We start from the raw sequence: 15,481 nt of genomic DNA, 5'->3' as shown, positions 1-15,481 counted from the left end.
TACATGCACAAGGCTTGGCTCTACTACCATCTAAAAGTGGGCTACATTTGGGATAGCATTACAACCCAGTGCAAAGCCCAGCTCCCCTCAGAGGCTAGAACTGGATGGGGCATTGGGGGCGGGGGGCAATGGTAAATGGTATGAAAAAACAGCATTTGTATCAGGTTTATCTCTTAAAATAATCGACTCAGCTTAAGAAAAACAATTTGGGCCCTTGGCAGGCTACAAAAGTCCTTATAACGACCCTTTTAACTCATGACTGGTCTTTTCCAAGGACATTCAAGATTTTAAGAGGTAAAAAGTAGGTTGTGCTGAGAATATTAAACTTCACCTTTAATATTGTGTGTTTTGGCAGCAGAAATGTGAAATTCTAGAATTTCAAAAACTCAGTATCCAGGATGAGATAGAGCAGTGTTCCTGTCATTACAGGGTGCAGGCAAGCTAGGTCTTTCCCATTCTGAGGGCTACTTTCTTTCTTCCTCTGTGTTGTCTTCATCCTGATAGAAGAGCAAGTATTTTCAAAGGACTGTTGCTACCACCTTGTTCAACAATGTTTCCTTAGGAAAATTTTCTTTCTTGAGCGGTATTTCCTTCAGCCCCCAGCCAAACCAAAACAAACTTGAAAATATTCTAGTGACTAAGGGAGAAGAAGCCTCGCTCCACCTCTACTTTACCCTTGGTACCCTTATCTCCCTATTTCTTGGATGTAGCTTCCTGAAAAGCAATCTACACTTAGCTGCCTTAATCTTCATTCCCCAACCCCTAAGAATTTGCTTCTGCTCCCATTCTCTAAGTCAGTGACTGTTCTCACTGTGATCACCGAAGGCCACCTTACTGTGAAGCCCAAACATCTGAAACTGTTGACCACCCCTTACTTATTGGAACTTTCTTCTCCCTTGGTTCCAGGACACTGCTCTCTTCTGATTCTCCTCCTCCTCTCATTCCTTCTCTTCTGCCCAGCTATTCACTGGTAGGTTTGCTCAGGGTGGCATCCTCCGGGCTCTTTCCTTCTCAATTCTACTTCTCTTCTTGGGTGATCTCATGTATTCTCATGGCTGCAATTAATATTATGATGATGACATTCAAATCTATATATCTTTAGTCAAGTGTCTCCTGGACACCAAATCCATAACTCCAATCGCCTTCTAGACAACCTCACTAGGATATCCCACGAGTACTCAACCTCAACAGAATGTAACTTGTTATCTTTCCCCCAAACCTGTTTGGCTTCCCATTATTCTTCACCTTGGAAAATGGTAACCCCATTCGCTAGTCTCCAAAGCTAGAAACACTCTCTTCATCACCTCCCAAATCCTACACATTACCAGATCTCTTCTCTATTTCACTTTAATCCAGTCTTCTATATTCCCTTTTGAGATATAATTCATATATAATAAAAAGGACAGATCTTAAGTGTACAATTTGATGAGGCATGACATTTGGATACATTCATGTAATCCACATCATATCAACCCACAAAAAACATTTCCATTACCCCAGAAAGATCCCCCATGCCCCTTCCCAGTAAATACCCTGCTTTCCCTCATCACACCCCCAGATAATCACTATTCTTATTTCTTTCACCATAGATTCATTTTGTCCATTCTAGAATGTCATATAAATGGGAGCACAGAGTATATACTCTCTTGAGTCTGGCTTCTTTCATTTAGCATTTCTGAGATTCATCCACCTATCACTGTTTCTTGTCTTAAGACAAGTTTATTGAGATAATAAAATTACTGTATAATTTACATACAACAAAATTCACCCTTTTAAATTGTAGTTTGATGAGTTTAGACAAATGTATATAGTTGTTTAACAACCACCACAATTAAGATATAGAACAATTCTATCATAGACACTCCCCACGCCCCTTAGAGTCAATTCTCACTCCCCATCCCAGCAGCAATCATTGATCTGATCTCTGCCTTTTCCAGAAAGTCAAATAAATGAAATCATACAGTATTTAGCCTTTAAGAGTGGCTTCTTTCACTTAACATTGTGCTTTTGAGATCTATCTATGTAACTGTGTTTCAATAGTGTACTTCATTCCTTTTATTCCATGTTATGGATATACCACAACTTGTTCATTCATTCAACAGTTCATGGACATTTGGGTTGCTTCCGATGTTTGATGATTATGAACAAAGCTGCTATAAACCTTCATGTACAGGTATTTGTGTGAACATATATTACTTTTCTTGGGTAAACAGCTACAAGTGGGATTGCTGGATCATGTGCTAAGTTTATATTATTGCATACTTCTTACCTCCCATTCATTTCCCTAGGACTAGACTCTCCCCGCTGCAGTCCATTCCCCATATGGCCATCAGAATTTCTAAGACATAAATCTAATAGTCAGATAGAGATAGGCTGTGAACTGGTCCAATAAGAGACACTTGATGTCAGGTTGGCTCCTACAGGATTTTAAATTAGTCACTTCTAGTCACGTTGTACAGTATTTCCTTTGTTGTAATTCTGTCCTACCAAGCTTTGGGTCAAATCATGATAAAAATTAAAGAAAATAATAATAATCTTATTGCTCTCTGGCTCAAAAAACTCCAGTGGCTCGTCTGTTGTCTACAGGATGAATTTAAATGTGTCAGTCCTCTATAATCAGGCCCTGATCTACTTCCATGGCCTCATCTCTTCTGCCAACTCCTCCCACGCAGGCAATATCTAGTCACAATGAGCTTCCCACTTCAAACAATGTCACACTGTGTCTGGACACTGCACTGGGCACATCATATTCCCTCTGTTAGAAATGGCTTTCCCCTGCTTCCCCTAGGCATAGCTGGTAGCTCTGGTATATTCCAAGAGTACCCAAGTCACTCTACTACCCGTACTGTCATTTATCACTTCATGTCTGCTCCTCCCCACCACTGGAGGGGAGGGCCATGTCTCATTCATCGTTATCTTGCAAGCAGCCTGCACCATAAAAAGCACATAGGAAGCAATCAAGAAACACTAAAAGAAGAAAAAGAAAAGAGAAGGAAAAAAGAAAAATTAAATGAAAAATACTGTACAACTTTTGAAAAAGACAAAGTAATATGTAGCTACTTCCCTCAAAATAACGCTGGGACAAGACTTGAAATATTCATAATAAAGGGAGTAACCATAAAGACAATAAGAGACATTATTATTAAGATGTTTACATACTAAGACATATTAAAAAAAAAAAACCTGATAGGGCGCCTAGGTGGCTCAGTTGGTTAAGCGACTGCCTTTGGCTCAGGTCATGATCCTGGAGTCCCGGGATCGAGTCCTGCATCGGGCTCCCTGCTCAGCAAGGAGCCTGCTTCTCCCTCTAACCACCCCCCCTCATGTACTCTCTCTCTCTCTCATTCTCGCTCTCTCAAATAAATAAATAAATCTTAAAAAAAAAAAAAAAAACAAACTTGATAAAGGGTGGTCTAGGAAGGGAGGGAAAAAAGATTTGATAGGGAAAATAATAACGCATCCAACGCCTAACAGATTACTAAATATGTCACATCACTAATTGTGGAATCAATCCACTAACCCTCCCCAGAAACAAAGCCCCAGCTGCAGCTGTAATCCTGAGGCAGTGGAAAGTGCTGACATTAGCCAGTCCGCACTGCCAGTCAAATACTATTGTATAAAGGAAATTCTTTTTACCTTGGCTTTGGATTTGAGTTGAAAACCTAAGGAGGAAGTCTTTATCTGGGGTCCAGAAGGAGAAGTTGGAAAAAAGCAGATCAAGATCCCACAGGAAAATGAGCTAAATAAAAGAAAAAGCCCAGAGCCAATTTGTTAACTAGTCCAATAAATCAATATGGTATCTGGCTACCATATGTAAAGGTAGATTTAAAAGGAGTATCTAGGACTCGGTACTGTTGATTAGAGCCGAAAGAGTGCCTTTTTCAGGCCTGATCTGCTAGAGAGAATGATATCATTTTTCCTGAGATCTAGTTACAGGAGAGCAGGAGGAGAATCCAGGATATGGAGCATGCCAAAAGTGGTCGGACTCATCAGAGCTTCTCTTAACGTGAGTGGAGAAAGAGCCAAAGAGACCTGGCTCCCAAACTTGGCTCTGCCATTTGTTAACTGCGTGACCTAGGACAGATTATTTAACCTTTCTGAATCCTTTCTCCTTGCTATAAAACATCGGTAATAAATACCAACAAAACCCTTAAGAGGGCTAAAGGGAATAGCCAATGAAAAGTGCTTGACAAACAGTAGGTACTTCCTTCCTCCCAAGCCCCTTCTACAGTAAACTTCCCTTCCCACCTGAATAGGAGCACGGGATAAAGCAAAAAGGAGACTCTCTCGAAAAGTGAACTGTTTAAAAAAGAAGAAAGAAAGAAAAGTGAACTGTTTGCTGACTTTTGTTGGTGATTGTCAAGTAGTTTACATAATTGGGGAATATATGCTGCCCACTTTCATTCCTTCAACAAGTATTTATGGACACCCACCCTTTGAGAATGTCAGTTTACCCTATGAAGTCGTCTAGAACAAGAGCAATGGAAGGCCAAACTAGCATTCATTCGACAGAGAGAAGTGTACTGACATGGACTGTCCCAAGCAAAGACGTCACTGGCCCCTGACCTAAACATGGCCAGCCTCATCGCCTCTACAAGTGGCAGGACAGCTGGCTCAGAGGAGTCCCAAGCCAGGGAGGACCAGGATCAGAGCCTGTTACTTCAGCCATCCTCGCACACACAGATAAAACTGCTGTCAGCAGCAGCATCTATAAAGGACAGCTAACATCCTGTTGCTCTTGGCTATTTTTCTCCAACTGGTCAAAAAAGCCATTCATTTTGCCAGTTATGTCACAGTGCCAATTTCCTAAGCATACTTAAAGGGTTGCTGTTCACACATATATTTCACATGGTACTATATTTTTACAATCTTGAAGGCAGAAAAATTAGAGTGCCAGAGATCTATTTTATTGGCAGAGGCATCAAAAACTATAAATCAAGAGCACAATGATCAAGATGACCTGACAGTCAACCATCTTGTGGGCCCTTGCCCTCCAGGCCAGGTCTCCTTCATGTGGGCTCTTCCACTCACGAGCTCTGGGACCTCGGGAAGGGTCTTAACTTCTTTATTTGGACTAATTATTCTCTGGGGTCCTTTCCAGATGTACAAATCTATGAGAAGGCATTACACGGCACAGCTGAGTTTCAGGTTGTTTGTGAAGGTTCCTAAATCTACGGTTAAATGCCAATAATACAGTGCAGGTGTATGTATATATCATCCACGTAAATCCAGTTTGAGAGGAGCAACACTTATAATCTATGCCTTTCAGCAGGGACTGAAAATAAGTTAAATGCATAGATAAACAAATGAACAGAATACTGGAAGTCAAAAAGCACAGTCAGGTATTACAGGTGGTAGAATGGGAAAGAAGTCATAAGGACAGAAATACTTAGAAATGGAATGCTCCTAGCCAAGATCCATAATGTGTATGGGTGAAACCGCAACCAAAAAAATATAGTGAACTCCATCACTGGACTACTGGCTTCCACTTAAAAGCACCAATGCTCTGTGCAAGCCAAATTATTCTGGGATGCTCTCAATTCCTGTTGAAAGAAAGGAAGGAAGGAAGGAAGGAAGGAAGAGAGAGAAGGAGGGAAGGAGGGAGGGAGGGAGGGAGGGAGGGAAGGAGGGAGGGAAGGAAGGAAGGAAGGAAGGAAGGAAGGAAGGAAGGAAGGAAGGAAGAAAGGAAGAAAGGAAGAAAGAAAGAGAGAGAGAGAGAAAACCAACCCAGTTTACTCCTTGTAACTTAAACCCCAGGGGAAGCTAACGGGAGTCAGTGGGAGCCAGAGAGACTTGCACAAATATATACATGTATACAAAATTGTATCTGATGGGGGGAGGTTAATGAAGCACACAAAAATCCCAGGGCTGACAGGAAGTGGAATTAGAACCACAAAAGCCAAGAAGACAGTCAACAACTTAAAAAACTCCAGATGCACTCACTTTATTAAAACTGAAGAAAAGCAGGGAGGGGGAAAGGGGACCCATGGATGATGAAATGGACTTAGGGGTATTCCACTGAGTCAGAGAAAGTCACTATTTATTTCATGTCGGAATCTCCACTGCCATTAAGTTCCAGAAATTCTCAAGCTTCCAAAAGGCAATCAGGTAATAAAACAAATAGAAAAGGAAACCTTCAGAAGAGCTTATGATCATTTCTACAACAAAAATTTTTACGCCAAGAAATTTACCCTCATATAAGAGCCAAGTAGATGTGGAAAAGAAACTTTAGTTCTTTAATTTAGTGAGGTTTCTGAAGTTGAAGATATGTTCTATGCACCCCTTCCTCAAACAGTCTACAATAACGCTAAGAGCTCTAGGCCCTTACCAAACCAGATCTACCAAGAAGACTACTATCAAAGGCCAACAAAAGGCAAGTAAAGCAAGTACCAATGATTCATTCACAAACATTTCTTAAACATCCTCTAAGAGCAAAAACAATGCTATTGTGCACAAGAGAATCAGAAACTAAGGAGACACCACACCTGTCTGCAAGGAGCTTCTAGTCCAGGAGGGGAGTCAGACACAAAAATGGGTACCAGATGACAATCAGGTACCACTGCAGATTATGAATAGAAAGCTGGGGGCTGGGAGGGCTGTGACTGGAATACTTAGGAAAAAATTCACCAAAGAACTGATACTTGACTTCATCTTGAAAAGATGTCAGTAATCTATTAAGTAACATGAGAAAAATTTGTCAGACACAGGATAAAGCAGGTGCAAAGGCAGAGGGGGAGGGAAGGACCTGGCAGGCCCAGGGAGATGATGAAAGGTTTGGTTTGGCAAAAAGAGGGTGAGGGGGAAAGGGCAGACACAGTGGCTACTGAGAATTGAGGCAATAAGCTCAGAGACTAAGGGGGAAGTGCACATGTAAACAAAACATCACAATATGATAGGAAAAGAACATAACAGAACCAAGTATCGAACATGAGAAAGGAGACACAATGGGGCACTTCATTAAGCAAGGGTTCCTAGAAAAGGCTGAATCAATCTGAGTCTTAGAATATGAACAGGAGTGTGCTGGGCAGACAGGACAGCAGAATTTATACCGAGGCACAGAGGCATGGAGTGCTCAGTGGTATAGTTGGATTATAAGGTGTAAGTAGAGATTCTAGAAATTTCTAAAAAATTCTAGAATTTCTAGAAAATTCAGCTGGGGTCAGGTCCTTAGAAGCCTTTAAGTCATATCAAGTTTCTATTTACTAGTTAAGCCTAAGGAGCCATGTGAGGGTTTTACAAGACATGAACATATCTGCATTTAGAAAAGATGTCACAACCTCTTCTTTTCCTAAATAATTTCAGGTCCTGGTTTATCTAAGCTCTTCTATTCGGAGTCTCAACACCTCCCTTTTTTAGTGGCCCTCAAATACAGACTGTTATGATAATCCATGAAAGAGGTCAAGAATTATTGATTCTAGTTATAAAAATAACAAAGAAATAATTTCTACTGAGCACAAATTGAGGAGCAGACATTGGGCCAAGTGCTTTGCACACACATCATCTCATCTGATCTTCATGGTACCCTTGGGAGGTAGGTACCATCATTACTGCCATTTTAAAGTTGAGGAAACAGGACTGGAGTAACTTGCTGAAAATGAGAAAACTAGTAAGGGGTGTGAATGGCTTTTAAACTAACTCCATCAGGCTCTAACGCCCATGTTCTCTACTTTCCTGTTACCCAGCCTCCCGAGCAAGCCATGCCTTACATCCTCACTACTGTATTACTTTAAATATCCCCCCAGCAATGACCCAGTGTGTTTTACTAACAAAGCCTACTACCTGCTGAAAGCCTAGTGGACTTTACAGACACTGATGCTGGCAATCACTAAAGAGCTCACATCCACACAGAAAGCAAACGTGCGCAGGCGCCCTTGGTGCCAGTCACAGCCAGTGGGTCAGTAGGAATGGACTTTCTGATTCAGGAGTTGTGAACTGTTTCTTACTCCTTCTCTGTGCAATCAGGGAGTTACGGGTGGAAGAAAAGGGGAGGGAAGGAGGAAGAGAAGGAGAAGAAAGAGAGGTGGAGAGAGAAACCCACTAGGAAGAAGACTAAAACAAAAAGGAGGAGTCACTGGAAACTGGGAGAAAGCACATACTGGTACCAGCCAGAGCTTCTTGGAACTGTTCCCAGTCTGGCTGCCAAAGAGCTCTGGAATATATTTGTTAGAGCTGGATTCCTGTACAGTCCATTGCAGGCTTTTTCTGATTGCACTCTGACAAAAGAGACCCGTACTTTAGTTCCAATCCCTGCTTCCCACACAGAAAGCTCGTGAGTCCTCAGGGGACCTCCAAGTAAGCTCACCACTGGCCTCTTAGTGGGACCTTCATGTGCTATGTGAGCCTAGAAAGAAAAGTCCACCACATACCTCTTACTCTTGTAGAATCACTAAGGCTCTCTACCCCAGGATCCCATCCCAACTTCCCAGGCCCCTTTTCGTACAACATAGTAAGCTTCTTAAGTCTCCTTACCAAAACAACTGCTGCGGTGAGGAACAAAGGTTTTACAGGCTGTGGCAATAGCTAGTTCAGCAGAGATTATAGTCTTAATAATCAGGTCTTCCACATGGGCCATCAATGCTACAAAAAAAAAAAAAGAAGAAGAAGCAGCAGCAGCAGCAGCAGAAGGAAAAAACACTATAATGCACGGAGTAGAAAGACTGCATTCCAGAACACGGTGTGATTATAAAAGCACGTGTGCTCATTCCAGAAAGTCTCTAGGTGGCGGTCATGCAAATAGGTACTCCAGGAGAAGGCGTCTCTAGGAATAAACTGACACAGTCCAGAATGTAGGTGCTGGGGACTGTACTCAAGTGGCCTGCTACAACAAAAGATAGACATGGAGTGGAAAAGGAGCCTTACTCCTCCCTTTTCGGCCTTCTCCTACCACCCGTCTCTTTGTGGACTGAGCTTAGCCTTTTGCACACTTCTCACTCTGCTCCAGGCTCAGCAGCAGTGTCCGTGTCGATGCCAAGCCCTGTACTCCTATTCGACATTGCTCATTCTCCAATTCAGCAACATGAATGAGAGACAGATTCACCTGGGCAAATTTGCACTCAGGGCCAATATGGAGAAAGTATTTCAGTTTGCCGCTCAACACTCAAGAAGGATTAATTCACTAAAGGCTAAAAGAAAAAGTTGTGCCTTCCAAACTAGAAACAAGAAAACGGATTTCGGGGCTCGTGGAAAGCCTGTTCCCCATCTTGGACAGGGCAGGAAAACTTACCACCACCACCAATGACCCCATCAGGTGTCTCAGCGACACTGCCAGAACTGCAGAGGGTGACTCGTGCTGAGAGGCCAGGGCAGGTTACCCAGAGAAGAGAGGTCAACGGGAAGAAAGGCCTGGCACTCACCAGTTGTATCTCTGCCTTCCTGTTTCAGATACCTAAGCATGGCGCTCATGCTCCACTTGTTCCCATAATCCTCCACCTCTGGATCATCACAGCTAAAACAAAAGAATGGATCAAGGTCACACATACGAATGGGCCTGGCAGCAGAAATCAGATTTTTTACAAATACTTGTCCTTCTAATCTTTAGGAAAACATTCTCTTTGCTGCCCTCCACTCAGCAACTTTTCTTGGTCACTTTTGTCATATATCCCTATCTACCACTGAAATGAAAATGCATATGGCCTCCCTTCCTGAGGAGGGTAGGAGAGAAGGCAGCAAGCTCTTCCTTAAGCAAACAAATTATGTATCACGAAAGGGTGGTATGAAAGAACGTAAACAATTTAAAGTGGTTACAATACATTTAATAGAGTGAAATGTTCACGGATACTAACCTAGACTTTGAGGTAAATGTCACATGAGCCCACAGAAGAACTTCTAATGCCATTTTCGGACCAGAACTGAGTCTGGGTGGGCTAGGGAGCTTATGTAGTGTAGCATTTTAATGAGCTAACCCAGCACAGAACTGCGTTAGCATCTGAAGCAAGCTCCCTCTGCTTCAGTGGTAGACACAGCTCTTTTTTTTGATACTTTCTGAGTTATCACTGAAGGGAGAATGCATTGGAGCAACAATGAAAGTGATGAAGTACCCCACTGCTAGAGCAGCAGACTGGCAAACAGGGTACACTGCCAAGACCATCAGAAGGGTCTTGCAATCTGGAACCCATGTTTCGCAGCTGCCCCCTCATTCCCTACCACCACCCCACCACCCACTAGCTGCATGTCTGCTCATCTTCCAGAGTGAAGGATATGGTATCTTCAACCATTCCAAACACTGGTCACAGGACACTCCGTGAAATCTATAGAGCTTTGGCAACTACGCCATCACTTCCAGATTCTTTTCTTTCTTTCCTTGGACCTTCTAGACACCTATTTTTAGTCTGAGTAGAAAGTAACTGTTTGGGTTTCTTTTTTATTTTTCCACTTTCTGGCAAAATTATCAGGATGAAAGAAAACAGAGCAGAAGGAATATTTCCACACAGCTGGGCTGGTACTCCCTTCCACTGAATCCTTTTCTGAGATGGCCTCATTTCTCTCTTCATTTAATTTATTCCTAACTTTTCCCCCCCACAATCATACAAATTTTTACTTCAGCACAGAGAAGAAAACAGAAGTCACCTGCCCATAATCCTGTCCACCATAGTTAAGCACTGCTAACATTTCAGTATATATCCTTATAGTTTCCATTTTCTCCCCTCGGCAAACATAAACAGCTTTCGTTATCTCATATATTCAAAAAAGAAATTAAACTGCAAGTAGTGTCTGGCGACCTGTTTTTTCCACCTGACAATGTACAGTCATGAACATTCTCTCTGATCTTGCGCACACATCTCGTTATTTCTTAAGGTTAAGTTCCTAGAAATGGAAATGCTGGGTCAAAGGGTACCAATATTTTTAAAGCTTTTGATACATTTTGCCAAGTGCTGAAATAACCTCATTTCTTGACTTCTAAAAAGTTCCATATGCCTATTAAATTCCCACATGTAAGTCAAGTGAGAAAAGACAGTGAAGACGAAATTTAGGAAGGCATATATGGTAGAGAAAGGTGACACTGTAACAGAGAGGGCAAGCAATGGAGAAGCAGCAGCTAAATGTGCTAAATGACAGACGGCTTCCCGTAAGGTTACATGGAGATAAATGTAGAACAATGAGCTGACTTTCCACATCCACAACACCCACACGTGGACGTTGGCTCAGCTGTAGCCAGTACCTGACATAGTCTCCACTCTTCTTATTCACACTATAGTTTGTCAGGTGCATGAACTGGTTCCGAATGTTCTTGGCTCCTTGATCGTATCGCACAGTTGCAAACCTGATAGAAAGGACATAAGTTAAAAGTCAGGAGCAGGGGTTCAAGGAAATGTAGGCTAGAACTCAGGATCAATGTGGTATTAATAAAAGGAGAGTGACATCATTAACAAATAATGAGTGCTTGATAAGTACTCACTCCTATGGTGCTTCACATATAATACTTAATTCTTTCCTTAAAGCAAGTCTCTGAAGTAGATAATATTATATCTCATTTTTAGAGTAGATATAAAAACTAAAATGTAACCTACAAAGATTAAGTAATTTGTCCAAAATTACACTGACTAACAAAGTACAATATCCATTCTTGATAAAAACCCTCCACAAAGTAGGCTTGGGGGGGAATATACCTCAACATAATAAAGGCCATATATGAAAAAACCCACAGCTAACATCATCTTCAATGGGGAAAAACTGAGAGCTTCTCCTGTAAGATCAGGAACAAGACAAGGATGTCCACTTTCACCACTTTTATTCAACACAGTACTGGAAGTCCTAGCCACAGCAATCAGACAACAAAAAGACATAAAAGGCATCCAAATTGGCAAGGAAGAAGCAAAACTTTCATTATTTGCAAATGACAGGATACTATATACAGAAAACCCGAAAAACTCCACAAAAAAACTGCTAGAACTGATAAATTCAATAAAGTCACAGGATACAAAATCAACATACAGAAATGCATTGCATTTCTATACACCAACAACGAAGCAGCAGAAAGAGAAACTAAGGAACCAATCCCATTTACAATTACACCAAAAACAATAAGACACCTAGTAATAAGCCTAATCAAAAAGCTCAAAGATCTGTACTCTGAAAACTATAGAACACTTATGAAAGAAATTGAAGAGGGCACAAAGAAATGGAAAGACATTCCATGCTCATGGACTGGAAGAACAAATATTGTTAAAATGTCTATACTACCCAAAGCCATCTACACATTTAATGCGATCCCTAACAAAATACCAACAGCATTTTTGCAGAGCTAGAACAAATAATTCTAAAATTTGTATCGGGCCACAAAAGACCCAGAATAGCCAAAGAAATCTTGAAAAAGAAAAGCAGGGCGCCTGGGTGGCTCAGTCGGTTGGGCGACTGCCTTCGGCTCAGGTCGTGATCCCGGAGTCCTGGGATCGAGTCCTGCATCGGGCTCCCAGCTCAGCAGGGAGCCTGCTTCTCCCTCTGACCTTCTCCCCTCTCGTGCTGTTTCTCTCTCTCTCTCTCTCTCAAATAAATAAAATCTTTAAAAAAAAAAAAAGAAAGAAAGAAAGAAAAGCTGGAGGCATCACAATTCCAGACTTCAAGTTATATTACCAAGCTGTAGTAATCAAAAGAGTATGGTACTGGCACAAAAAATAGACACATAGATGAGTAGAACAGAAGAGAAAACCCAGAAAGGAACACACAACTATATGGTCAACTAGTCTTCGACAAAGCAGGAAAGAATATCCAATGGGAAAAAGACAGTCTCTTCAACAAATGGTATTGGGAAAACTGGACAGCAACATGTGAAAGAATGAAACTAGACTTTCTTCCATCATACATAAAAATAAATTCAAAATGGATTAAAGACCTAAACGTGAGACCTGAAACCATAAGAATCATCCTAGAAGAGAATACAGGCAGTAATTTCTTTGACATCGTCCTAGCAACTTCTTCCTAGGTCGGTCTCCTGAGGCAAGGGAAACAAAAGCAAAAATAAACTATTGGGACTACATCAAAATAAAAAACTTCTACACAGTGAAGGGAGGAAAAAAAGAGAGAGAGATTAAGGAGTATACTTGTGATGAGCACCAAGTGTTGTATGGAAGTGCTGAATCAGTATATTGTACACCTGCAGCTAATATTACACTATATGTTAACTAGCTGGAATTTAAATAAAAACTTAAAAAGAAAAAAAAAAAAAAGAAATAGCACAGCCAGAATCAAAACCAAGGCTGTCTGACTCTAAAACCCATGCTCTTAGTCACAATGTTGTTGTCCCTTATATATCTGGTTAAATGTTGAAACAATCATTTCTCCCTAAATTGAATTTTTTTCTCACCCTCAATATTGCTGTCTGCAAATCTGGCTGTTGTAATAATGTGTAAGTAACATTAAGTTCAAAGAATGTAACTTTAATAAATTCATAGATACCCCCCATACACACTGACTCCACAACACATGTTCTTAACCACAAGATGCTACTTCTCTTATAGAACCTTAAACCAAAAGGAAGGGTGAAAAATGAAAATGGGGTCACCCACACCTGGGAAATTGTGTGTGGGATGCTGTGGACGATGGGGCATTAGCTGGTCAAGAGACACGTAGTGGGTGCGTACATAGTGCCTGGCACCATAGCATTCTATGGAAAACATTAAGCAAAAAAGAAAAAACTGTCGGCATAACGTTGTATAGATTTAAAACTCATCTGTAGAAATACCAGAACTGATCTACAAAGTTCACTTTAAGAAATAATAATGGCAGCGTTAACAGCACACAAAGCCTAGGTCTGCAAGAACAGCATAAATATGAGCATAGTGTAGGAGACTAATTCCTGAATTTGGAATGAAGGCAAAAGACAGAGGGATTAAACATGGAGCCCACTAAAAACAGAGCAGCAATTTGATACCCTGGACTGTTGTCAAAAGAAGACCAAAGTATAAAACATACGTGCCTCTGAAGGAAGTAACCAGGGAAAGAGAAAACTTTCCAGTGATGCTCAACATCAACAAAAGGACACTCGAGTCGAATGGTTATGGTAAATATCAACCCCTGTTTACATACCACTATAACCATATCACCCTTCACTAAAGTGGTTTTCCCAAGAGGCATATCCAAGTGTGTGAAAAAAAATCCTGGAAGGCCACAAGTTTATTTTCATATGATTTACAAATTATTTACATATGCTTACTCAGACTATGAAGTCAACATGAATTTCTACCACATTAAAGGGCAGCATTTAAAAATGTTCCTCTTCTCTATTTCTTCTCACCCACCCACTATCTCCGCTTCCTAATTCCCTGTGCTAGAAATATATGAAAGCCAAAGAAAGAAAAGTGAAAAACAACCCCCCAAAACCCCAAAATTAAAATAAACAAACATGAGAACAGGAAGAAGGATGTGGACAAAGAGAAAATGTTGACCGGGCATGTATGGTTAAGGGACATAGTGACCATTATGTCTGTGCGTGAGAAGGACCTCTGATTTTTCAGAAACTTCTAGTATTTATCACCTAACTTCCAACCATGTCACTCCATGGTAAGTAAACCTTATCTATGCTTCCCAATCTTCCTTCTATAGACATTCTCCAATCACGTGGGAGACTGTCACTCTCTGAATTCTTATGAAACACAAAGAGGACCCACCGGGCTGCCTGCCCCACCCAGACATTACCCCATAGTGACATACCTCCTGCCATCCTCTCCCCCAAAAGAATAATGATTGAGAGGGAGGGAAAAGGTTCTGCTTCAGAGAAAGAGGGTTTTCATCTCTCCTGGATATGAGGACCTGATCTAACTTGGCTGACAACAAGGAAAGACTGGCAAAAGCCTGGTGGTTGAGTAACCTGGTACTCCACACATCTGTCATTCCCACACCCCTTTTTTCAACAGGACTGCATCTCTTAACAAATAAGGTTTCTTCATCCTAATCTTCCTTTTCACTGAGGAATTTCTATTCTGAACTCCAGCAAGGACAAGATTATTAGTGTCACAGAGCGCGCTTCTAAAGAGCACTGAAAAGTAAGAGTTAGAGAAAACAAAAACAAAAACAAGCAGGCTCAATGGAAAGTTACCAAAGGGCCCAAAAGCTACACTCTTTATTTCGCTTAGCCTGATGGGGAATGCAGAAGGCCACGCAGGTATGCATGCTCATCTTCCCTCCTGAGTCAGGAAGATATTAGGGTTCTCACTAAAGCCCCTATGAAACAGACCATGTTCATCCCTGGTCACCAGTTCCTAATATTTCCTTCATATCATCTAGACCAGAGGTCCTACCAGCCTACTCATCAAGTTCTGACTAACCCACAAACTGTTTAAAAAAAAAAAACAAACTTGAATGACTTGGCCAGCATTTAAAAATTAGACCTTCCTTCCTACAGCGAGGACTACGGCGAGAAAGATGGTGGAGGACAGGATAGGAAGGCAGCGACAGGCAGTACATGGAGGGCCTCTGTACAGGGCAGTGGCCCACAGGGCTCAGAGTCCACACGAGGAGGGCCTCTGTGCAGGGCAGTGGCCCACAG

The 15,481-nt window shown here is 41.5% G+C and overlaps 1 protein-coding gene across 27 annotated transcripts in view; it reads right to left on the bottom strand.

The window, feature by feature from the left end:
• TTLL5 (tubulin tyrosine ligase like 5) overlaps nt 1–15,481 on the bottom strand; it is a 276,644-nt gene that overhangs the window by 212,792 nt on the left and 48,371 nt on the right. For all 27 annotated transcript variants that reach the window (XM_073895591.1, XM_073895597.1, XM_073895596.1 and 24 more), the window contains 3 exons: nt 11,159–11,260; nt 9,354–9,445; nt 8,470–8,577 (listed from right to left, as the gene is read on the bottom strand). In XM_073895591.1, the coding sequence (XP_073751692.1) occupies nt 8,470–8,577; nt 9,354–9,445; nt 11,159–11,260 (302 nt within the window). The remainder of the gene's footprint in view (nt 1–8,469; nt 8,578–9,353; nt 9,446–11,158; nt 11,261–15,481) is intronic.

The sequence above is a fragment of the Callorhinus ursinus genome, unplaced genomic scaffold (assembly GCF_003265705.2).
Source record: "Callorhinus ursinus isolate GAN/ISIS: 27379988/994484 unplaced genomic scaffold, GSC_fseal_2.0 scaffold8, whole genome shotgun sequence".
In the NCBI taxonomy this organism is placed as follows: domain Eukaryota; kingdom Metazoa; phylum Chordata; class Mammalia; order Carnivora; family Otariidae; genus Callorhinus; species Callorhinus ursinus.
The sequence above is the reverse complement of the archived record's forward strand: the minus strand, read 5'-3'. Positions and strand labels throughout refer to the sequence as shown.